This window comes from Mycteria americana, chromosome Z (genome assembly GCF_035582795.1).
Source record: "Mycteria americana isolate JAX WOST 10 ecotype Jacksonville Zoo and Gardens chromosome Z, USCA_MyAme_1.0, whole genome shotgun sequence".
Taxonomy (NCBI): Eukaryota; Metazoa; Chordata; class Aves; order Ciconiiformes; family Ciconiidae; genus Mycteria; species Mycteria americana.
The window spans coordinates 33,472,060-33,497,962 of record NC_134396.1 but is presented as its reverse complement, the minus strand read 5'-3'; the positions used below and the strand labels follow the sequence as shown (position 1 = coordinate 33,497,962).

General features: G+C 41.4%; 1 protein-coding gene across 4 annotated transcripts in view; it reads right to left on the bottom strand.

The window, feature by feature from the left end:
• Window positions 1-1,034: 1,034 nt before the first annotated feature.
• Window positions 1,035-25,903, bottom strand: part of TRPM3 (transient receptor potential cation channel subfamily M member 3) — a 284,603-nt gene continuing 259,734 nt past the window's right edge. For all 4 annotated transcript variants that reach the window (XM_075526387.1, XM_075526389.1, XM_075526386.1 and 1 more), the window contains 5 exons: window positions 24,948-25,122; window positions 15,841-15,991; window positions 15,079-15,278; window positions 13,737-13,869; window positions 1,035-2,484 (listed from right to left, as the gene is read on the bottom strand). In XM_075526387.1, coding sequence (XP_075382502.1) covers window positions 1,035-2,484; window positions 13,737-13,869; window positions 15,079-15,278; window positions 15,841-15,991; window positions 24,948-25,122 — 2,109 coding nt within the window. The remainder of the gene's footprint in view (window positions 2,485-13,736; window positions 13,870-15,078; window positions 15,279-15,840; window positions 15,992-24,947; window positions 25,123-25,903) is intronic.

Here is a 25,903-nt window from a genome sequence, read left to right as displayed (position 1 = left end):
AAAAAAAAAAGGGTGTATATTTTTAGGTGAGGGAATGATGTGAAAAATCGGCAGCTCAAATGGAACCGCAAGAAGAGCCTGGTAGCAGCCTGGTGGATAAATCTCCCCAATTCGTATAACTAATTAAATGGAGCAGTGAGAACCTGACAGTATTACTGTGCTGTGCTCTGATCACCCTATTCTTACTGTCCCATCACATCCTTTGATTTAGTGAGACAACATATTGATGACAAATGTGGTAAAAAAATAAATATATACTATTCCGCTTAATTACATTCATCCTGAGCTTGCTCAGCTGTGCTAGAATCTAGAATGCCTGTTTTATACAGGAAATCACCTGATATTTTAACATAAATTCTTCCTCCATTTAAGTTGCAGTACAAAAGGCATTTCATTTCCCTTTCTGCTCTTGAAAATATAAACTTTTTGTGGCACTAGAAGTTGATACAAAAAGAGACAAGTGAACGTTATGCTTGTTATCTTGTTCATCTTTCTTCATTTCCACAAGTGTGGGATGTAAGGGATTTGGGAGACTTTAGGTTTGTTTGCTGCCAGTTCCTACAGAAATAACAAATGCTTTTCATCAGTCATCACAACGGTGAAACAGATGAAAAAGAAGTCGTGATTGAAGTTTAGAACATCTAATTTGTACATCTCTTTTTGCCAGTTAATTCTTGCATCCTAAAAACTTGAATAATGATCAAAGATCTTAGGATGCCTTCTAATAAAAGGCAGATTTATGAACCTACTCATTTATTTCTTGTGACTTCATAAAGGGGGCTTGTTATTCCTGTTGTTTACTGAAGTCTTGGTAAAGCTTTCATCCCTCCCTTTTTCCTTAAGTGCAAATGTCAACTGGGTCAAGATGCAGTAACTCAGTGGGCGATGCTGAGGCTGACAATGTGCTCCCTTGACCGGTGGCTAATGCCAACTGGAGTTGACACGGGGTGACGTGAGTTTTTTTTTCAATTCTGCTAAGAAAAATGGACTGGAGAGCAGATGACCCTTAGACTGCCAGTGAGCTTTGTCTAGGCCTAGCTGTGCTTGCTTTCAAAGCTGCGGAAGGCTCCCGTTCTTGACAGTCTCCTCATGGACAGGTTGTCCCCTCTGCTCTCTGGCCTCGAGGACTTACTTCTCTGGAAGGGGTTTCGCAGGCCTGTTGCGTTTCGCTGTCTATCAAGTTTGTCACTGATAGAGTAGCTCTTCCGCGTGTGCTGTGCATACAGCATGTTGGAGTCCTCTGCAGAGTAGCTGTTGGCCCGCTCTATTTTTGGAAGTGGGATGCTGTTGGCCAGAGTTCTTGTAGCATTGCTGTCTTGAGGAGATAAGGGGATCCCCTTCTTGTCTTTGGCCTCAATATCCTCATGATCAGAGCTCGGGTGGCTTAGTTCAGCTTCTCTCTCTGGGTGGCAGCATCCCAAGTCCTCCACTTTGCCCCCGAGACTTCCAGGGAAACTGGCCCTCTCTGCGATGGCCTGGGGAGCGCTCACACACCTCGTGTCTATGCAGTCCGTAATACTCGTGTACTCCGCTGTTTTGACTGGGACACCAAGGCTGCTGAAGTAGCTTCGAGATGGAGAGAACATAAAACTGTGAGATTTCACAATTGGCGTTTCCTCCAAAATAAATGGAGTTGTAGCCAGATAACGACTGCTTTTGGATCGCTCTAAAGTGTGATACAAGGGAGGGTCTGAATCCCAGGGGATTTGGCAATCTGTGATTTGCGAATAGTCTGAAGAAAATGCTCTTGTTTCTATTCCAGAGGTTTCCTCGTAATCAAGACTCCTGCCAGAAATTTTTTCGCCAGGTGTACTGCTAATGTACGCACTGTTAGCTAAAATGGAAGAGGCTATGTGAGCCTGCAGAGCTGCATCTCCAGTACCAAGAATATTTATGGAGCTGTCAAGAGGCTCTGTGTCAGAATGCATCTCATCCATGGCAGAAACGTAGATGTCGATACAAGACGAAGGCCTTCTGGAGTCTGGGGCAATTGACAAAGTGCTGGTAGGGGCTAAGGGAACCTTTCCTTCTTTTGCTATTGAGTGAGAACTGATAGCCCGATGCAGGCTTGGAGATCTTTCCTTAAAAATGCTTTCAAACTTTTCCAACCCACACTTGTCCTTCATATTTGTTGCATAGAAAGAGTGGCTTCGCATGCGGGGTGTGATCGTAGGAGATGTTGGGGACATGGACTCTTCTCCTGTGGGATCTATGCTCTCTTGAAGCTTGTAAGTATTTCCTTCCTGACTATTGAAGCTACTCTGCCTCACAATGTAGGCTGCATCAGTACAGTCGGATGAGGTCCTGGATCGTATCTTGGTTGTCTCACCTCTCTCTATGCCGGTCAGTTTTTCCAAGGCAGTCACCATTCGTCCCATCATATCTTCCAGCTGAGCAAGCCTGATGTCAACAGTCTGCAGAGAGGCCTTCATGCAGTGCTCTCGCTCATTTACTTCTTCCAGTCGCATAGCCATGTTCTCTACCCTTAAAAAAGGGAAGAATTAAACAGGTTAATTTCTACAAAGCAGTGATGTTCAGCTAATAGATCACCAAAACAAATGGGAACAAATGGGCCTTAAAATTCAAAGCCAGTCTACACCTCATCTGCTTCAAAACCCTGTTTAAAGAGATTCAGCAAACAAATACCACTCTCTCAGGAAACTGCTCCAGTGGGTTAAACCAGGGGTGTCTGCTGCGTAACATAGAGGGGTTTTTGGGTGTTCCCTATCCCAGGGGTTATTACAGAAATGTTACTATGATTTGCTGGCTGTCTGCTGGCAAACATCTAAGTAGGTTGTTATGAATGAATAACACTTAGAGCAGATGCCACATGACATTATCCCCAGTTGTGCCCCAGGCAGGACCACCGCAGTTAACTGCAGAACTAAATGAAGTAATGAAAGTGGGCAATATGTCATAGAAGATGGGTAACATCCCTTTTTTTTTTCCTAGTGTTCGCCCCAGATTTACACCAGCTAGTGCTATGTGGACCTAAGGAGATAGTTTCTTTGTTCTCTGATTAATTTTTAGCTCAGATACGTATATTAAAAAAAAGTATCAGCTATTGTATTGAATGTAGGTAATATCAAGTAAAGTACGCATGAAAACTGCAGGGAGGAGAACACTGATCAAACCAAATACAGCCTACAATAGGGTACACACAGTAATATTGCTCCATTACTGTGATTGTTCTTTAGGTAGTCTGTGTTAATAGTTTAGGGATTAAAATGATGGATTTTAAAGTTATTTATTAGCTATCTATCATAATATATGAATAAAAAGTTAAAGTATTAACAGGTAATAATTGAATGTGTGATCCTAATTTAAACTTCAGTATATCTGTTCTACAGTGTTGATCTGGCTCATTTTAAAATGTTTTTGACTTTAAGGTGAATTGTGTACTAATTTATGCTGGTAGCTTTCAACCATTTCAATTTTCTGGCTTGTAAAACATCTCTGCTGAAGGATTTATATGGAGTCCTCTAATTTTACACAATGAAATTGCCTTTAGCACATAAAAAATTTCTTCTCATAATTATTTTCTCTGACTGTAGTCCCTAGGGTAGACCAGGAACCTCCATTATCTACCAACGAAGTATTAAAAGCAACACATTTATATAGTTATCTTTGTCTGATTTTTAATGTTACAATTCTGGTTTTCCCCATTCCTGTAGACACTGAAAAATGAACAGAGAAGCAACAAATACCAAATAGCAGGATTTCCGTACTTTTCTCTTCACAAGTCTCTTACTCTCTGCCTGTTAGTGCATTTCATACTCAAATATTAATAGGCGCCTGTCAACCATAGCCAGGATTTCTGATGAGATAAATAGAACCTTCTACTACTGCTAGTTGAATTTCCAACAGGATGAGTGACCTGGAACTGGCAACACCATAAACATTCTTCTTGCCCAGAAGGAAACCAAATTTTAGCAATGAATGAGTATTGGGCAGCATTAATGCCTTGTTAATTAACGCACAGAACTTTAGCTGGTGAAGCACTAAGGTCTGACTGCCTCGTGGTGATGAGCAACAGCACCCTGCCCGCACAAGAGAGGAGAGGGAGGAGGGTGACACCGCTCCCTACAGCAAGTCTCACGTTCCTGTGAAATATGGGCTTTTTCTGTTGAAGACTGTGAGTTTTGAAAGCACAAGCACAGCAAACCAAATGTGAAGCAGTAACTGTATTCCTGTCATCAGACTTCAACAGATGAATGATCAAGTAATCACTGCTAAGAAATGAACCGGTAGTTTCAAAGAATCTAATTTTACTCATCTTATATCATTTAGGCACCAGTCTACCTCTAGTTCTACCAGCTTGTCCAACAAAACAGATTAATGTTATTGCAAGCACAGGATATAATTCCATAGTGAAAGAGCAGTTTATACAGGAAGCAGTTGAATTTTCCCTCATGTTATTAGTTATCCGAACTGCTACTTTATAAAAACAATTATACTTTTGAAATATTTATCAGCTAATAATTGAGTGCCTTGTCACACATTCAGATTCTGTAACAACTGCTCCAAGATGATGAACAGATATAACATCACAATTTTAGGGCTGTCAAACATATAGAACAATTGAGAAACCTCCTGGATTTTACTTGAGAATGCTCAGATGGTGATGAACAAAAGCATTCACCCCAGCAACAGTTACCCAAGAACTAGAATGCATTTATAACGTTCTGTGAAACTAACTGGATAGTCTTGGGTTGTGGTGGTTTTTTGGGGTTTTTTTGCTTGCTTTGAGAGATGTACACAAATGAAATAATTTTTAATACAAACATAGCCAGTTGAATTATTGCACTTGGTTACATATTTGTATCTGGAATATGAGTAGAACTGTCCGTAGTGAGGTAAGTTTTGCATCCTGCATTCATGTGAGGGCTATGCAATGCTACTGAACACAGCTAATGCATCCCAAGAAGAACCTAGATTCATACCGTGCTGGTATGCGTTCATATATTTGTCCTGCCTTCCCTGAACATGATCTATTAGCTACTGCCGGAGGCACAGAGTATAAGACTGGTGGTATTGCTGGCCAAGACGAAGAGAGGCTTTTGAGTTACATGGTCTGTTGGTTGCTGTGGAAGTAATCACAGATGTGATTGCATTGACAGTAGTGGGAAATTTATATAGAAACTCAACAAGATAAGGATAGTGCCGTCTGGGTTCAGAAACCAGGGGTGACCAGAGATGTGCACAGATAACTGAGAAGTACATACATGTATTTACACTGGATGGGCCCTGACTATATAATTTTATTCACAAAAAGAAAGCTTGAGTGATGATGATCTCCTCCAAACCCAAAGCTATCAGCTGAATTTAGTCACCTTTTGTTATATATATTGCATATGGCCACTCCCAGATTTTTTATCAACTATTTATTCTTTTAATTAGTGATATTCTTTTATATTAATTTGATGTTCAGTTCTGCAATCATTTATCACACAGAACAGCACCATGCTCTGGGAGTAATCCTACTAGAAATATGATAAAATCAGATCAGCCAAACACTCTGGACATAAGAGGTTCTGGAGAAATACAGTCATAATCTGTTCCTTAAAATGTTTTAGTAAGTGAAATTTTTCTATTTTCCTGTATTGTTGGATGATCTTGCACTCAGTGAATAGACAGCTAGAGCTGTATTTCCTTGAGGAACAGTTTTGAATTAAAACACTATTTCAAAATAAGAATGCCCAAGTTTTGCTTTGGATTTTTTTTTCCATGTGTACTGGAGATAGTATAAACCTTTTGGCAAATCTCACAATATCCATGTATGACGCCTCCATTGCACCTATGCTCTTCCTTACAGCAAAATTTATCCAACGCATGAGAAGGTGCCAAGCCATCCTAACAGAAGAGAATGAGAACAGAAAAAGAGGAGGCTACATGTAAAATGTGCATCAAGTGTGCTCTGCTGAAGCTTAAAAATTTCTAATAGTGAAACAAACACGGACTATCTGAAGACAATATTCAGTAACCAGGAAAAAAATAAGAGGTCAGAACTGGGAACCTGGAAAAGATTTTATATTACCTGTGATAAGCCTTTTTAATTATGGTTTGGGACATGATGGCTTTTGCTGGCATTCATTTTGATTATATTTATTTTTAACCTTTGCACATCAGTTCATCAATAATTTAACTGAAGTAATGACTTAACAGGAGTAAGGCACTCTTTTCAGAAGTATACCTCTTAATTGGATGCTAGAATTAGGTTCACAAGTCCCTTTGGGACCTATATCCATTTTTAAGGCATCATTTATACTTCAAAATCCTTTTCAATTGCTGCAAAGACTGTAGACACTGAAAGTCACTTACAGGGGTATCCACCCTGCTTGTTATAGGTGACTGTAGAATGGTTTTATTTAAATAGAACATAGACAGCAGTTCCCAAGCCTGTAACAGGCTATTGGTACTTTGCCTGACATCTTTTTGTAAAGCATCGCTGATGCAAGTGGCCAGCCAGTTTTCCCAGGTGTGGTGGTTTCTGCAGACTAAGAACTTTGGGTTGTCCTGGCTGCATTCCCATCTGTAGCCTAAGACCAGTTAACTCTTGGTGACCACAGAGAGATGCCGCTGGATTCACAGACCTTTCCTACTATCACTCTGCACGTGAGGCCAGGTCTGGTAGGCTCAGTAGCGGCCCTTTACCAACCCAAACATATTTCTGTGCACTTCAATCTGCCATCTTTGAAATCAAGGTAATAACTATGTCTTCATTCACACAGATGCTGTTCGTGTAATTGCACTGCAGACTATAAAGTATTAAGGTGCTGTAGTAATGGACAACATATAGTACCAAAGATGACACAATAACATCTACTCCAACCAGCTTATCTGCTTTTTCAGTACTGTTAGGATGTGACTCTGCTCCCTTTGGAATCAAGAAAAAGTTTTGCATTGGGTTTGAAGGAGTGGAGACCTGTCCCTATGGAAAAAATGCCTACTGAAGAGATTGTTTTAGTGGCTTCATGCCAGATCAAGAAAAATAGTGCAGTCTTTTTTGATCATATTATGCATGTCTCTGTGCTGGTCAAAATGTGCCACTGAAAGTTTCACAGTGATTAGAAAGGAAGGCTCTCCAAGAAAAGTTGTGATTCTTCTGCTGCAATGAAGTGAATTTGTCCAACTTTGCTTTCCTGACAGGTCTCCAGGAGATTCACCAAGATTTGCCTAACCTGATAAATGCAGTTAAGGGAAACACCTTACAGCTTTGTACTGCTTTGTATTTTTCCACTTAGTCAATCGCTTCCTCTGATGTGTATTGCTTACTTGCTGCTACTTCCATGTGCCTGTGTGAGATCCTCGCTAGTGAGCTACTCCTCCAAGTTACTGGGTCATGGAAGGAGAAACAGCAAGTGTCGTTTCACGCTTTTAATTTCTGAATGTGTTAGGATCAGGTGAAGGAGAGATTCTGTGTGGTGACACCAAATCTGGACACCTCTGTGGTGTTCTTTATTACAAGAGAAGCAAGGTGATTGCTGAACCGAGAGGCCCCACAGGATGCCAGGGTGGACTATTCCAAGGTGAGAGTATAAACTGCAGCTTGTCGTAGGTAAGTCAGACAAGACACTGTGGTGCTGACCCAGCACAGCCACTGACCACTTAGCTGAAATCATCCATTTCCACCCAGGTCAGTGCAGCAAGAAACAGGATCTCTTGTCTCTTTTTTTTTCCTGAGCTCCTAAGCTGCCTCCTGGACCCACCTAGGCTGAGCCTCAAAGCAAGACTCTGTTCCCATCTCCTGTTTGCCTTCCAGTGCTAGCGCCCTACTCCCTCTTTCAGGCGTACTGGGCTTTGCACCTGCGGTGTGCAGCTGTTCTTCCTCCAAGCAGGACCTGCAGCACTCCTATAAAACCAGCTGCAATTAGGAGCTGCTCAAGCAAGAGTTGAGCATATCACAGATGTGTGGAGGAGAGGGAAGGCAGTGAGGGGTCCAGGTCCAGGTCCAGGTGCAGGTATGTCACACAGGGCTTGTCCCAGCCCTTCTTTCTCATAGAATCATAGAATCATTAAGGTTGGAAAAGACTCTAAGATCATCTAGTTCAACTGTCAACCCAACACCTCCATGCCTACTAAACCATGTCCCTAAGTACCACGTCTACATTTTTTTTTAACTCCTCCAGGGATTGTGACTCCACCACCTTTCTGGGCAGCCTGTTCCAATGCTTGACCACCCTTTCAGTAAAGATACTTTTCCTAATATCCAATCTAAACCTCTTCTGATGCAACTTGAGGCCATTTCCACTTGTCCTATCACTTGTTACTTGGGAGAAGAGACCAACACCCACCTCACTACAACCTCCTGTCAGGTAGTCGTAGGGAGCAACAAGGTCTCCCCTCAGCCTCTGCTTCTCCAGGCTGAACAATCCCAGTTCCCTTAGCCGCTCCTCATGAGACTTGTTCTCCAGACCCTTCACCAGCTTCGTTGCCCTTCTCTGGACACGCTCCAGCACCTCAATGTCCTTCTTGTAGTGGGGGGCCCAAAACTGAACACAGCATTCGAGGTGTGGCCTCACCAGTGCTGAGTACAGGGGCACGATCACTTCCCTAGTCCTGCTGGCCTCACTATTCCTGATACAAGCCAGGATGCTGTTGGCTTTCTTGGCCACCTGGGCACACTGCTGGCTCATGTTCAGCTGGTTGTCAGCCAACACCACCAGGTCCTTTTCTGCCAGGCAGCTTTCCAGCCACTCTTCCTCAAGCCTGTAGTGTTGCAGGTGGTTGTTGTGACCCAAGTGCAGGACCCGGCACTTGGCCTTGTTGAACCCCATACAGCTGACCTCGGCCCATCGATCCAGCTGATCTGCAGATCCCTCTGCAGAGCCTTCCTACCCTCAAGCACATCAACACTCCCACCCAACTTGGTGTCATCTGCAAACTTACTGAGGGAGCACTCAATCTCCTCGTCCAGATCATTGATAAAGATGTTAAACAGAACTGGCCCCAACACAGAGCCCTGGGGAACACCGCTTGTGACCAGCCGCCAACTGGATTTAACTCCATTCACCACAACTTTCTGGGCTTGGCCATCCAGCCAGTTTTTTACCCATCTAAGGGTACAGCCTCCTAAGCCATGAGCCGCCAGCTTCTCTAGGAGAATGCTGTGGGAGACAGTGTCAAAGGCTTTACTAAAGTCCAGGTAGATAACATCTACAGCCTTTCCCTCATCCACTAGGCAGGTCACCTGGTCATAGAAGGAGATCAGGTTGGTCAAGCAGGACCTGCCTTTCATGAACCCATGCTGGCTGGGCCTGATCCCCTGGTTGGCCTCCACACGCCTGTTGAGCGCACTCAGGATGAACCGCTCCATAATTTTCCCCAGTACCGAGGTCAGGCTGATAGGCCTGTAGTTCCCCAGATCCTCCTTCTGGCCCTTCTTGTAGATGGGTGTCACATTGGCAAGCTTCCAGTCGTCTGGCACCTCCCCTGTTAACCAGGACTGCTGATAAATGATGGAGAGTGGCTTGGCAAGCTCTTCCACCAGCTCCCTCAGTACTCTCAGGTGGATCCCATCTGGCCCCATAGATTTGTGAGTGTCCAGGTGGTGTAGCAGGTCGTTAACTGCTTCCTCCTGGATTATGGGGGTTTATTCTGCTCTCTGTCCCTGTCTTCCAGCTCAGGGGGCTGAATACCCTGTGGCTAACTGGTCTGACTATTAAAGACTGAGGCAAAGAAGGCATTAAGTCCCTCAGCCTTTTCCTCATCCTTGGTGGCAATATTCCCCCCTGCATCCAATAAAGGAGGGAGATTCTCCTTGGCTCTCTTTTTGTTGTTAACGTATTTGTAAAAACAGTTTTTATTATCTCTTACAACAGTGGCCAGATTGAGTTCTAGCTGCGCTTTTGCCTTTCTTATCTTCTCTCTGCATGACTTGACGAGATCTCTGTACTCTTCTTGAGTTGCCTGCCCCTTCTTCCAAAAGTGGTAAACTCTCTTTTTTTCCCTGAGTCCCAGCAAAGGCTCCCTGTTCAGCCAGGCCGGTCATCTTCTCTGCCAGTTCATCTTATGGCACATGGGGACAGCCTGCTCCTGGGCCTTTGAGATTTCCTTCTTGAAGAATGCCCAGCCTTCCTGGACCCCTTTGCCCTTCAGGACTGTCTCCCAAGGGGCTCTCTCAACCAGTGTCCTGAACAGGTCAAAGTCTGCCCTCCGGAAGTCCATGGTAGTGGTTTTGCTCACCCCCCCTCTTTACTTTGCCATGAATTGAGAACTCTATCATATCATGGTTGCTAAGCCCAAGACAGCATCCAACCACCACATCTCCCACCAGTCCTTCTCTGTTTGTAAACAGCAGGTCAAGCGAGACACCTCCCCTGTCAGGGTCACTTTCCAGCTGTGCCAGGAAGTTATCTTCCACACCTTCCAGGAACCTCCTAGACTGTTTCCTCTCTGCTGCATTGTATTTCCAGCAGATGTCCGGTAAGTTGAAGTCCCCCATGAGAACAAGGGCTAGCGATTGTGGGACTCCTGCCAGCTGTTTATAGAATGTTTCATCTGCCTCTTCATCCTGGTTGGGTGGTCTATAACAGACACCCAGCAGGATATCTGCCTTGTTGGCTTTCCCCCTCATCCTTACCCATAAGCATTCAACCTTATCATCATAATCGCCGAGTTCTACACAATCAAAACATCCCCTAACATACAGAGCCACCCACTGCCTCTCCTTCCTTGCCTATCCCTTCTGAAGAGCTTATAGCCACCCATTGCAGCACTCCAGTCGTGAGAACCATCCCACCACGTTTCTGTGACGGCGACTAAGTCATAGCTATCCTGCTGCACAATGATTTCCAGCTCCTCCTGTTTGTTGCCCATGCTGCGTGCATTGGTGTAGATGCACTTGAGCTGGGCTATTGATTTCACTCCCAAAATTGGCAAGCCACGCTTAGGCTCCTCTCTAGTGAGCCTGGTTACATCCCCTCCCCACTTCGAACCTAGTTTAAAGCCCTCTCAATGACCCTTGCCAGCTCATGGGTGAGAATCCGTTTCCCCCTTTGAGACAGCTGAACTCCATCCGTCGCCAGCAGGCCCGGTGCCGTGTAAACATCCCCATGATCCTCCTTGAGCCGAGCAGCATCCTCAGCTTCCTGCAAATGGAAGGTCTTCAGGGGGAGCTTCACTCACATTTGCAGGGCTTTCTGGTTCAATTTTACACTGTGTAAAGCTGAGTTAATTGGACAGATGATTAAGCTGATATCTCATGGCTATAATGTAGGTATTGTGCTTGGTCTGCTACTACAGGCTAATGACTGGACGTTGGAAGAGAAACTGTGTAGTCTTGCATTTTCTCTGTTTTCTTTGCTTTACATCTTGTTAATTGTACAAAGGTGTCTCTGTATAGAAACTATAAAGTGCAAATATGGATTTTAAATATTTGAAAGTTCCACAGGTTAGAAAAAAGATGTTTGGTGTTTTAGATGAAGAACATTTCAAGGGATACTTCCCTGGCCGTAACTGCATGCAAAATGACAGACTGGGGCATCCAGTTTTTAAAATGTGTGTTATTTAAGATACTTAGATAGCCCTGATTCCTCAAACATCTTTAAAGTATTCCTCAGATCTTTGAAGTATTTGCACTTGCCTTGTGAGGCAGAGCACTGCAGTTGGTTTGGCAAGGAGAGAAGAGAGCTATTACGAGATGAGAACTGCATTCACCTGGGATTTCATTGCTGCAAGTCCTGGTAGCGTGCTTGGGTCTGGGAGTGACCTCTGTACCCCATGGGGTTGCTACTTGTGTCTCCCTTACAGAGCTGGGGCATGCTGGTTTCCACATTACACTATTGGCTAAGGTAAATGGATTTTTAAAGAACTGTTTCTCTGTGGGTCTCAGGTGATTGTCTTCATTTAGGATTCATAATCATGAACTCTCTTCTGGAACAAGGTGCTTCAAGTTGTTCATTTAAAATAGAGGTAAGGGCTCTTTTCCTATAAAACAGGGCCAGCACAGAGTGCAAAAGCAGACTGTTATGTATTCATTTTCAAGGACTTAGAGCACTTGCCTAATGTAGGGGAGGTCCCAGCTGGATTACTTATTTACAGAGGCTTCAAGCATACCTCTTCTTTCCTTGGCCACTAAAAGGAAAGCTATGCCCGAACAGAGATTTGAACCTGCATCCATGATTTTTGGGTTAGTTCTCTGACCACTGGACTTTCAGAACACAAGAAAAAAAAGGTACTCAGTTGGACCACAGATCAATTTAGCCCACTATCTTACTTTGAAGCACATGTAATTCTTCCCCCCTTATATTCTCCAGTCTCTAAACATTTTCTGCTCAGGAACTTCATGGGCTCAATATGATCTCTATGTGTTTAGCAGTCCTTACTGGATTTCTCTTCCATAAGCTTGTCTAGTCTCCATGTGAACCCGTGTAGACTTTTAGCTGACATCATCAGCATCTTTTAGACCTCATCAGCTTTCAAGAATTTGCTCTGTTCCACTACTTACTGCATGAAAAAATCACCTGTTTTTGTTTATTTTGAACCTGGGCACCTGCTAGATTAATCTGTTGCTCCCCTATATCTTGTTCTGGGAGAGACAGCAAACAATTGATTTCTACTCACCCTCTCCTTGCACTCAGAATTATACAGACCTCTATCATTTCATTCCTCATTTGTCTCTTCCACACCAAGTAGAGCTGGATTACTTGGCCATTCTTTAAGAGGAAGCCATTCCATGCCTTACCACACTTCCCCTCTAATATCCTTTTCTAAAATATGTGTTTTAGGAGTGCTGTTTTCAGTAATGCAGATGATTAAAGGATATTATATGTGCTAATCCTGCTCTGGGATAGATTTATTTCAAAACCAAATTAAAAGCGTGTTTCCTTGCCTACAGAAAACGTATTTTCTGTAGGTGCATCAGGGGCAGTGCTAGGAGATTATGTATAAGGAAAAGAGTGTTATATCTGTGTAATCGATTACAATGACAAGTCACCTGACCTCTGTTATTCAAGTTAAAGTGAAGTATTCAGGGAATGGAGTATTCAGTGGTTCATAAGTTTTATGAGTATCTGACAGGATATTGCCCTAAAATATTTATTAGTAACAGTGCTATGAATCAAACAACAAACTCTGTCCTCAGAATTTAACTCTGTTGCTCAGCTGCTATGTGGTGAAAGCATATAGCCACCACAGCATATGAATAGATTTATGAATTTTTAGGACTGAAGAATTTGAAAACTGGCAACTTCCACTAAATTAACATATTACCTTTGTCCTCTGTGCATTTCATTGCTGTAGGTGAAATGTCTAGTTCATTTTAAATTAATGGCAAGATCTCTGTTGCTCTCAATGAAACTAGCTTACCTGGCAAGGCTATCCTGAAACAAGGCTCGCTCTTTATCTGAATGGCTAGCAGGTCAGTGCTAAAGCCACAGTTTTCATTGAGGAACTCTCATTTACTCTCCCATTGTGTTCTGACCACTTGCGCCCTAAAGTTCTGCTTTAAGAACTGAAATGCAAGAACAATTTGTGTTTCTCACTACATCAGTTGTGTTCTAATACAACTGGTTAAAAGATTCACGTTTTCAAAACTTTGAGGAATGTTTGCTTTAACAAAAAAGAAAAAAAGAGATAAGAAATTCACCACCTTTTATTACTCTGCTTTTTAGTTAAGACTTATTAAAAAATACCTCAAATGTTTCCCTTTTCAAGAAAAAGAAAGGAAGGGTGAGAATGGCAACAGAAACACATTTCCAGGTCAACTTATGAGAGAACAAACAAAAAAAGTGCACCTTTCTGAAGTGACACGTATTCTTTCATCATTGGAGGAATTGAATCTGTCATCCTTTTCTCTAAAATATTCTTCTATGCACTGCTCTTCAAAATCATGGACTTTTTTCAACTCATCCTCAGTTATGAAAAGTTCTGTGGAAACAACAGAAAAATGTGAATATGGCAAAGATTAACATGTGAAATTAACAACATTGTTCTTACTGTGGAATTCATGGACTAAACTTTTCAAAAGCAGGCTTCAAATTTATCTGGCATTTTGGTATGAAAGCAGATAGATGCAGCTAATTACCAAATTAGTGGCTTCAATTATATATGATTCTGGAGACAGAAACACTTAAGCAGGCAAATGCTTAGCAAGCATGAATGTGTTTTGATTGCGTGAGATCTAAACACAGCTGCTGCTCAGGTCCTGGAGAGAGGGTGGGAGTCAAAGCCCACCTGTAACCTGATACAAATATAATCAAATTAGCAAGGAGGAAATACCTAGGAAAGGAGTCCGAGAGTACAGAGGATCTATTTGACGTGGCAAGAACTGATATATTCAGGCAGCAGCAAGGGCTGTGGCAGACAGTGTGATGTGAATGGGAGGAGAGCAGTCTGGTTGCACTTGCATCTGCAGTGCCACCGCACGGCCCCAGCTCCCTCCTCATAGAGAAATGGGCTGTGGCATGGGCTGATGTTGGGAAGAGATGCACATCCCTTAGCTCCCTGCCTCTGGCATATACATTGGGGGAGGTGGAGATTTTCTACTTTGAAGAACTAGATAGAGGAGAGAAAGTGTTATCAAAATAATCTGATGGGTTTTCCATCATGCTTATGGGAGTTCATATTAAAGCGCCTGGAGAAGCTACTCCTCCAGTTTGAGTCAGTGTCAAGGGGAGAACATGTGTCTACAAAATAATTACTTCTCACCATCTCTCAGCTTATCTAGGCAACAAGTGTGTTGGGGGAAGTATGTGCTGTTTGCTCAAAAAGTAGGAATGCTCTCTCTGTATTTTCAGAAATAAAACTGAGATCTGGAAGTGTGATGGACTGTAAGAAGAATTCCAGCAGTAACAGACCTCTAGCAACAGCAAAACAAACCCCTTTGGTTTGAAGGAACAAAGAGGGCAAGAATCCCCCAAAATCCCGGAAAAACATAGCCTTATTAACGCTCTGAAGAAAACTAAGGGTTGGGCAATGCAGGTAAAACTAACTGATTCAGGTAAGATTTTTTCAGTTAAAAGTAATTCTCTGCTGGAAAGGTTATCAAGGTGCTGGACCTAGCCTCCATTCATGTCAAACACTAGAAATTATCAAGGGCATTGGAAAGTCCCACTCTGTAAATTGTCTAAGGCTTACTTAATCCATAGTCTCTCTCATCTGGGTCGCTTTCATGCTTCCGCCATCTGCAGCAGAGGTGTTGGAATATCATAGTCATATGGCTGAAAATGATCAGAGGCGGTGGGAGAACAGGTCTTTCATGAAACGTCATGATTAGCTGATATCTTTGAAACTTCCATACTTGGTTGGATATGGATTTGACTTCAAAAAATGTATTGCTAGAAGGCAAGACGAAGACAATAACATCAGATTGAAATGGTTTTGCGTACTTTGCTGAAGACGATATGACAGCACCTTAACTAGACACATTTCCCTAATAGTGGCAAATGTTTCCGTGTTGCAAAAAGAGGACAAAGAACAAAAGAAATGAATAAATTTGTGCTTCAGCAAAGCACAGTGGCAATCAGCCATTTCAAAGTATCTTACTACTGTGTACGTCTGCTCTGTACAACCACTGAGTCTTACAACAACTCAACCAGACAGGAAAATATATTATTTATTCTTGTTTTCCATATCGGGAGTGAATGATGCCATAACCGAACTTTAAATTTTTTTGGCTTCTCTGCCCTGATTCCCATTGGGTGTCTGTCCTTGGAAACGAGACAATGTGAAGAACTTGGCATTTCCCTCATTCCCTGGAGACAAGCTACTGTCTCTTTCCCTCTCACCCTCACATCCTCTCAAAATGGGTCTCAGCCAAAGTCTTCAGCTTAGCAGCCTTCTTAGGCTGTGAATAATGTCCATCCCCCCCAAGCCCATACTTTGCAATGTGTCACTCACTTGAAAACAGCAATGAGAAGGTTCACCAAAAGGATGTTTGCAACCAAGAGATAACAGGCCATGATGGCAGGAACAATCCATGCTCCTGTCTTGCAGGGAGGTAGCTGGATTATTTTGCCATCTTCTCTGGTTTCATTTTGACCACAAGGAGCTGGGAACAAAAATGCAAGAAAATGCAAAATGGGAATGAAGCTTATTTTTTCAGTGCTTTTTACAGAAATATTTAAATATTTATAAAGGCCTGCCTGCCAAAGCAATATCTTCCAAATAACAGTGGCATTGATGTTCCCCCCAAGAAGTTTGTACTTGCTATCACAGATTTTACAAGCTGCAGTTCTTGTTATTGTGCGTTATTTGCCATGAATTTCAAGATATTATCCTCAGAAATTGCAGGAGACGTGTGGTGTGGGTAAGCTGTCTGGTTGCATACAGCTAAAATATCATGGTACTCTGGCAGTAATTAGGGGCTGTGCAAATAAAATAATCAAAATGTTTAATCCTGGAAAAAAGCTTATGTTTTTTTTTTTAATGGTGAAAGCTTGGTCTTTTTTGATTGATGGAGAGGCATGTGATAAACAGCATTAGGAAAAAGAAGTACATGAAAGTAAATTAAAGAGTAGACATTTATTGCTGTGCACTGTACTGCCCCGAGCCCCTCTGGGACATATTCATAATGACCCTCTGCTATTAAGGACTTTTGACTGCATGCCTAGAAACAGTGGGGGAGATTATCAAGTCTTTACTGTACCAGGTAAAGGGACATGTAGGCAGCAGAGCTGCCACCTGTTTCCTCCCCGAATGCTTTGGAAAATGTTCTCAGTATTAATGTTGTAGAACTGAAGCAAGGGGAGAGAAAACATTGTGAAATAGTTTTCCTTGCTTATTTTTGTACATGCCTTCATGTGCTGTGGTGGGTGATCTTCTTTTGCAAGCATGGATTCAGTTTATGTATTGCTAGCCTCAGTCCTAGTGGTCCTAAGTACCTCTGCAATCAGCTCTTCAAGAAAATAACTGAAGAAGCAGCTTACATATACAAACCATCATAGTAAATTTTGCACAGCACTACAGCTAGCTTCCCTTCGTCCCCATCAAAAATAAGTTTAAGTGAGGAATTTTCAAAGTGCTCAATGCTGGCTCAGTTACTGCTAATATCAATGAGAGTTTCCCACTGACTTCACGGACAACAAAGTTTGCCAGTGCCGTATGTTTTGTAGAATTCCACCCTGTGTCAACAAATCCACGATTTCCAATACCAACTATTACTTCTTCTCAAAAACGTCCTTCTGAATTTGGTTCACAGAGCATGGGATTCAACTGTGGGCGTCTGTACTGGCAATCATATGATATTACGTGTGATTTAGGTACTTGGTTTTGGGCACTACATACAGCTGTTAGCTATAGAAATATTATAGCCGTATGGGACAGAAGAATACATGATACACCAGCTTCAAACAAAAACTGTCCCAAAATACTCAACTCATGGAAAAAGAAATGGCAAAGCCAAATACAAGCAATACTACTTTTACAAGCAGCTCTGTTGTGTCTGGTCCCACGGTGTCACTAGTCCTTCCTGCTTACAAAAATACATTTTATTACTGGAACGGGCTGAGAGTATGCAATTCTTTCTTTCTCAGAAAGCATCACCTTGCAGATCGTTTTAAGTTAGTGCTGATTTCGTGCTTCCCGCACTGCTCCAAGCAGCGGTTTCATTTAGACATTCAAAATGCCATCTGTGAGCTGCTGTGAGTGCAAGGCTATGTGCTCTCAGCCTTCACCTAGCAGAAACTGGGACATTCAATACCTCTTGGTATCACCACTCAATGTGAGACTTACATTTCTGTTTGTGTGGAAACACTGACTTGCTCACATGTTGATTCAGAGCTACAAAGTCCAACACAACACAGTACCGAAACCCATCATGATTTCACTAGTAACTGAACAATCACTCTATCAGTTGATGAAACCTGTTGTCTAAAGACAGCACACAAGAAGACAGCACAAAGGAAATAATGTCTTTTGTGGCAATGAGAGAAGTTGGTGAAAAGCATATTTTAAACCTTAGATCAATGAGATCAAAAACTCAGCTCAAAGTCTGGTTACAATTCTATTATCCCATTTTTTCTATTAAAAAAGGAGAATTTAATCTAAAAAAGAAATCAGCTTTGACAACTACCAATACACAGATGATTTCCCCAGCTTTATTTGCCTACAACAGAGTATTTAGAAGACGATTAATGCATCCCTGTCAGTTTATGCCACACAGTGATGGCCAAATTAGACTTCCTACAAAGACAAGTTCCCATAGTCTATTCTATACATGCGTAGATGTTTGGCTTGTCCTGAAGGTTTGCAAAAGATTTTCTCTTTTGCACATTCTGTTGCGGGAACGGTTTTTAAATAACAAGGGAATACTAATCTCATGTCTTACTTTATGGAGAACTAACCGACTACTTAATCTTCATATCTGCAGCTGCATGAGAAAATGTGTGATGTGTGTCCAAAATGCAGAAGCCTGTGTTCCACTGCACATCACTGAACATCTTCTTCCATCTTTCAAATATAACATTAATTGTAAAGGATTTTTTTTCCACTATTAAATAAACTGTTTGTTTAAAATAATTACTCCCAGGAAACCAGAAACAGAAATTTCTCTCTCTATGAAAAAGGACAGAGGACTCTGGCAGGAGGCTAAAAGTAGCGATGATATTCTTTTTAGATAATGAAGATACTTGTTTACATTTAAGAAATTAGAATTCTGTTTGTAGGGTTCGAGAAGACTTTGTTACAGTAACTCTGGACAGTTCGCCTCAACCCATCCGAGTATGTAGAAGTCCCAAGCACGTCTTATCTCCTTGCTAAGGTAAGCTGGGGCAGTTCACTTCCCCCTCACCTGCACATACCCCTGCACAGGCACCAACGTGACGGCCAGCTGCAGACCTCAGAATTCAGACAACGGCACCTGCATTACATCAGCAAGGTCGCCAATGAGCAAAACAGGGCATTGCATGTGCATGATACGTTAATCCGCGCAAGTTTTATTATCCGCCCCTGTGGTGCTTTCCCTTGAGCTTCAGTCCCGAGCAGGGCTCCACTGCGTCGGGTCCCCATTTGATTAGTGTTGGTGTCCTGGGTCTCCCACCGCGGTAACGCTATGCTTTCCATAAAGCCAAACCTTTCATTTGCTGAGTGCTGTGCCTTGTCCCTGAGGGATCCACACCTGCCTTTCACGTGTAACATGGTTTGACCATTTTAATTATGTTTGGAGAAATGCAGTAATTTTTGTAGTATGTGCAGTAACATATTGTGATAACAAACTTTTTCAAAGCACAATTTTAACATGTATGAAAACATACTCATCTTTTTACATTACAGCCTTGCTTGAACAAAAAATACATAGAGTACTTAATTCTAGTGAAATGTTTTGCCTGAAGCAAATTCTGTTAGTATAACTATATGCCTATTTCAGGTAACTGAAAAACCCAATCAGTCTGATACCTACAGGCCATTGGATAAAGGTCGAACATTAAGCCCTGAACTCACACTTTAGAAAATAATAAATGGCTGGAGTTTTAATTTCAATTACATGCATTCACTTCACTCAGCTTTCAAATATTGCATCCTGACATCTGTGGATGTTTTTTGCATCTTTTGTTTCCTGTTTCACAATCTCCTCCTATGCTTATTTTTCCTTCCTGGCTCCCATTTACAGTTTCCTGTATGGGCCTTTCCTACTACATACCTAACCCTTCCTCTTTCCTGGCCAGCAAATAGTTGCAAAGCAAACAGCAGTAATGCACGCCTCTGTGTGTTTCAGGCCTAAAGGGGCGGCGGAGCTTGAGAAGAATTTGTTTCCCTGCTGTAATTACTGCCACAACATGGGCACTGCTCATTTTTACTGGGTATTGGGTGGAGGGCTTGGAAAACAACACGTGCAAATTTCTGCATCATGACTCTTCCCCCAGCTGCACCCTTCCAAAGCAGTTTTGGGAAATAATGGAGAAAGGAAAGTGGATAACTGGACAGCTTTGTTACCAAATAGCTTTTTGGCTTTGATGAAAACTTCTCATGTAAAAATGGATACCACTTTTACAATACAAGTTGATTTGTGTGAAATCACAAGAAACTGTGGAATGGGTTCATATGATCACAGTTCTAAAGGATAAGGAAACCAATGAGTGCATATTAACTAACAAACCAATCCATCTTTTTTTTTAATTCAGGTCTGGAGATTTTAAATGCACTTTCATCACCCTGTTTATGAGTATATAGGCACCTTCCAGTTTTGATCTGCACTGAACCCAAAGGATGTGAAAGCGTTTTATAATTTTTTAATCAAATGTCTAAGCAACCTTACCAGGTTGCCACGCTGGTAAATATTGAAAAAAAGGCTAAGCGAGCTGCCTAGGACTGTCCAGTTCTTCACTGACAGAGAAAATATGGAGCTCTGGGAACTCTGAATCTCACACCATTGCTCTGCTCATCAGCAGAAACATCCAGGGAATTGAACAGTGTCTCATTACTTCAAAAAAGTTGCTTTAACTACAGCATCGTGACCTTACGTGTTGCTTCTTGCCCTCAGCCACATTAAAAATGACTTTGAAGTGTCTCTCCAATCTGCTGGTATTTTAATGATAATTTTTGGTAAATCCCTGTATTTTTCTTGTTCTCGCTAGTGCTTTCTCTCCCTCCTCTTCCCCCCCACATTAAAAATATCCAACCAAATGGAACCCAAGATACAATCTCAGAGGAGTGCTAGGAAGGGGAATACTGTGCAACTCAGGCCAGAGAGACTTTCAAATCGTGTGTGGGCTGTGCACAAAGTTTATCCTCTGCCTTTGTCCAACAATGCTAAAAATATTGCCTGTGCTGCAGAGCTGCAATACAGATGCAAAAACAGACCAAAAAAAAGGCAAAAAAAGACACAGGTATGATTTGTTCTGTTTTGTGTAAAGCTGCTCTGTTTGTTCTAATTCCAGAATGATCCACGCCAATGACAGCCCTTACAGGAAGCTCCTATGGAGACATGAAAAGCGTGAAACCTCTAAGGTCGTATAGAATTTAGTACAAAATTTTCATTTATACTAAGAAACCTTCAAGAACTAAAAAAAAAAAAAAATCTAACAGACTAAGAAATTTAAAGAATTTTTAAAAAGTCCTCTGTAGTAATTATGGTTTCCTCTTAAGTTCATTGGATAGTTAAAACCTGTGTATAATCCTCTCTCATCGTCTCAAACAACTGCATTCTGGTTACTTGGCATTTCTCCAATACAAGTGAAAGAGAAGGAGGCCCCATCTTTTTCTCTTAAACTATGTAGGTTTTTCCAATAAGGGAGTAGACATAGGGAACAAACACAACTCAGACTGATCTTCAGATTCCAGATGGCACTCGAAATACCGTCAGCTGGAAAGAAAATCCAGATGCAAATCTGACATGTGAGACACCAGGCAAATCTGAAAAACAGCCGAAACCAAAAAACCCAAACCTATGTTGGCTAACAGCACTCTCAGTTGCTTTGCCTTCTGAATATAGGAAAATGTGAGGTCTGCTACTGGTTTTCTACAGGTGACTACCATTTCTCAAGTTGCCATTTATGTCATCTGTCTACATTTTTTACTAAGGAAACCTGAATAATCAGGTTTCTTTATAATCCTTTCCTCCCTGAATAACCCTTTCCTCTTCAGTATTTCGTATGTACTTCTGTATCCATAGTATTCTGGAGGGGCACATAGCTTGGTAAGGTGAAAACAAAGTTCTTTGTGTGTGACAACTGAGTTGTGAATTTTTTGGCTAAAATTGCGAGCAATAGTGCCAAAGTAAGTGAGGTGAACTTTGGGAGAGATTTTACAGTGTTTGTGGATTTCCTTCCTGACAGGCATTCACTAAAGCAGCTCAGCGGCTGGCTGCTTCCCCGTGGATCCCATCGGGCAGCACAAGGCTCAGCTGGATTAGGAAAGGCAGCCTAAAAGTGAGATAGTTGCATATACCATCACTGGTTCCCTGACCTGGATCCCCCTTCCTCCCCTAGCTAACGCAGCTGTGATGAACTGTCAGTCTGAGAGGAACTACTTCGAGACTGGTTTTGTTCTTTTTGTTGAATTTACCTGAAAATTTGAATACAGTTCTAGAAGATTACTCTGCTTCTTTTTCTCCCCTTTACAAGTGATTGATAGTCAGGAATTTGTAGGAATGTAGTATTTGTGTACATCACTGATAATAAATGACACCACTGAATAATGTATTCATACTCCCAGAAGTGAAGACATAATTCTGTCCCCACTTTTGAGTTGAAGATGAGACCACATGCCAACAGGACACTAATGCACACTCCAGTTAACATATGTATTTTAAAAATGAAATGAAAACAGAAATTATGGGTAAAAATGTAAATGTATATAACATGCAATATTTCAGAGAGAGGCATTTAGCTGGTGTTTTAACTGTGCAATGTGTTGAGATAAAAATCAGAGTAGGCCCACTGGATGGACAGGCTGCCAGCTGATGAGATGGATCCAGATATTGTATCTGGTCAGCCTTAATGGCATGCTTCACAAATCAACAGAAAATGAAAAAAAAGAAAAGTAAGTTAGAAATTTTAGAGTAGCATACTTTTTTTGTACATTTCTCAGACACTAGGATAATCTCCAGGAGCGTGGCTCAAATGTATATGCACTTCCAAGATCAGCGCTTTTGCTGAATCCCAAACTTGCAAATAACGTTGCAATATTAAACACCAAAATATAAAGAAAACCACAAAGAAACCCTTTTGGTTTTCTAAAATAATAGTAATAAAAAAAATCTTCTCCACGCTATAAAGTTCAATTGCAGTTTAGAAGTAGCATAACAATTTTAGAACATGTTTATCTTATTTGAGAAAGTACAAACACTTCAGTACTCTAACATGAATATGGTGGCTGATTTAGCTTAGAACAACTTGGAAAATATATATAACAACAAATTTCCAAATAGTGAAAAAATGTAAGTATACTAGTAAAACCTTTTGGGTGCCAATCAGGTAATTTGGATTGTATAACAACATCACCAACCATTTGCTCATGCTCCCAGTCTATTCCAGAGGTAACATTTTTGAGACAACCAAGCCTCAGACAGACATGACATATTGCACATATTTTTGTGCTGAAAGAGTGGCAGATTCTAATTCCCTGCATCATCTGTCTCTCAGGAAGGAGGAACTAGGTGCTGCTTTTCATTTTGGCATCACCACTTTTGCCGCAACTCCTAGTTTCCTTGATACAGACAGAACAACACTTCTACACTTTCGAGCTGGAGTCGAAACCATCAGGAATTTTGCTTTCCCTAAGCCTCAGAAGAAATTACACTGCATCTTTTTGCAAGGTTTAAATGTTGGGCATCTGAATAACACACGAGACTATCCCTAAATCCTCATGCAAGGGTATGGAGCCTGCCACCCTCGTTTCATACTTAAAAACCATGCTTCATTCAAAGACACTTTAGTTTCTCAGGTTTCAGGGTTCTCAACTATAATCAGCACTTCATTAAAAAAAATACCAAAACTTTTTATTCAGCCAATTGCCATGTTTGTTGCACTATGGTAGTTACTTAGTACAACATCAATAAATGGCCACTTGTAGAGGGACAGACAGAATTCTGCTTGTGGAAGGAAGTCATAGTTTAATGGGATAAACCTTTATCCCTCTCTTATGCTTTTGGAACAAGATGAAGTTTTATACCCCCAGCTATTATGCCTTTGAAATGAAATGAATTTTTAAAAAGAAAAGGAAATGAAAAAGGATAAAAATGAGGGAATCGGGTAAAAAGCTAAACTCAGTGAGAAGCTTTGTGATTTTAGGTATTTACTTCCTTGCATGCCATGCTGCCTCTGAAAACACAGTGGGGAAGTAAACATAAAAAAGAGGTTTCATCTGTATCCACAGTAATGATTCTGTGCTAACCAGGAAGAAGAAATGAACATGGAACTGCTGAAATATCTGCCATGTGATACGTATACGTCTGTCCATCTGAAACTCCGTTAAGTTGGGGGGATTATTGGTGATATAGATACATTTATTAAGTTAACCAGCTCAGGAAAAATCAACACCTTTTTTCCATTCAAACTTGGTCAATACTGTACAAGCAGAAGATAAATTATGAAAACACTGCCCTTTCCTAAGGTGGTACATAGGATAAAAAGGAATATCCTACACGGAGCTTTAATGGATGCCATCTGCCACTGGAAAAGATACTCGCTTCTAAATGCTGCCAAGGCTTACGCATATTTAAGTAGGAATGATGAACATCAGTTGCATGTCAGTGTTTGCTAAAGATACGTTGTTTGTGATTCTTACTTTCTTCATCTACGGCATCATTTCTCATGACCACCCCTCTCCTTTGGCATAATGCACCGGGTGGCACCAGGAGGTTTAATTCAAATAGAAAACTGGCATTTTCCTGATCACCGGCCAAATGAATCCTGAGGAGATAGTATATAAAATACTGGCTTTTGTTCTGTTTGCACTGATGTGAGCACAGTCTTGCCTTCCAATAAATAAATAAAGCAAAATTCTAGTAATGGATCTACTGTCCCCAAAGAATTGCATCACATGGTTTAGCATAAAGGTGGTGGGAGTGAGCAGGTAACAGAGAAAAGAAAACACATTGGATTAGATCCTCATGAAGTGTAGAAGCTGAAGGTCTAACCCAGCATTATTAGACCTGATGCTTAGTATGAAGTTAGGTAAAAAGTATTTAGGTCTAAAATCAAACCAAAGGATGAGAAAAAAATAAGTGACTTTTTATGTCCTAGGTATACCAACGAACTCATGGTGGATACCTGGGAGGGTATCCCTGTCACCCAACTGGTAAAAAGGAACCGTTTAAAATGTTCTTTATATGCAAGATAATTTAGCATTGCAGATTTCTAGTTAAATAATTGTGAAGTGATGCCAGAAGCATGTTCTGAAACTGACACCCCAATATTAGCTGAAAAAAAATTTTTGTGACTGTTCTCTGTGATGGAGTTCCTCTATCCTGAGCCATTTATTGAGCACACACACATGATCTAATAGGACAGCATCTGATCAAAGTTGGATACCTGACTTTGGAGTATGAGAATCATAAACTTGCTTACGGTCTATCTGGTCTGCAAACACTTCCCCATAGATCATCCAATAAGGCATGTAAAAAATGTTTTTCGCCAGCTTCCATGAAGGCTCCTCATTGGGGAAGAGAATAGCCTGTCTTGCGACACCAAAGCTCATCAGAACCACCAACATGATGATGACAAAGTACATCATGTCTATCATCTGAATGTAATGACAGGAAAAGAGAGAGAAAGAGAGAGAAGGGACAAGAATTAGAGGAACTTATTTGTCCATATTCCTATTATTATATGCTGCAAAAAAAGTTAGTAAATCTTAGAAACAGAATTTTAAAAAACAAATTTTGAAAAGCCATTCTCAGTTTTACACATAACAAATTTCATTTTCCATGAAGTGAAGTGGTATTATTGTGTCCTTGGTTTCACCCAGTGTTGCTTTTAAGAACAATTTAAATGTTATGAATAGGCTTAAAAATACAAGATACCATCTGGTCACACCAGTTGCCTGAACAAGAATGTAGGTTCACTGGAATCAGCAGCGTGGTCTGGGCAAGGGTGACGAGATGATGGCTTGTTTATAGGCACCTAGTGGCAACTGTACCAAAACAAAAGGGCTGACACGATTATTTTATTCACTGGTAGTCATTGTCTTGGAGCAAAGGAAGGAAGCTGCATCTAACATACGGAGTAACGGGTGGCAGAACAGCCTGTTACTGCAACATAAGGGACACCATGGTGGTACCCAGTGAGAAAGGAAAGCTGTGATACTGGCTGGACTAGAAATCAGCTTGGTGGGGGAGTCTGACAAAGGCCATATTTAAAAAAAACAAATGTGGATAACACAGACACTCAACTCTATTCTTCTCCATTGTTGAAGGCCTCATTAGCATATGTGCAAGTTTAATTAGTGCTTGCAACCAGTGCCTACCCATTCATAATATTCCTGGAAAAAGTGGGACAGCAGTCCTAGGAGGTGCTGAATAGAG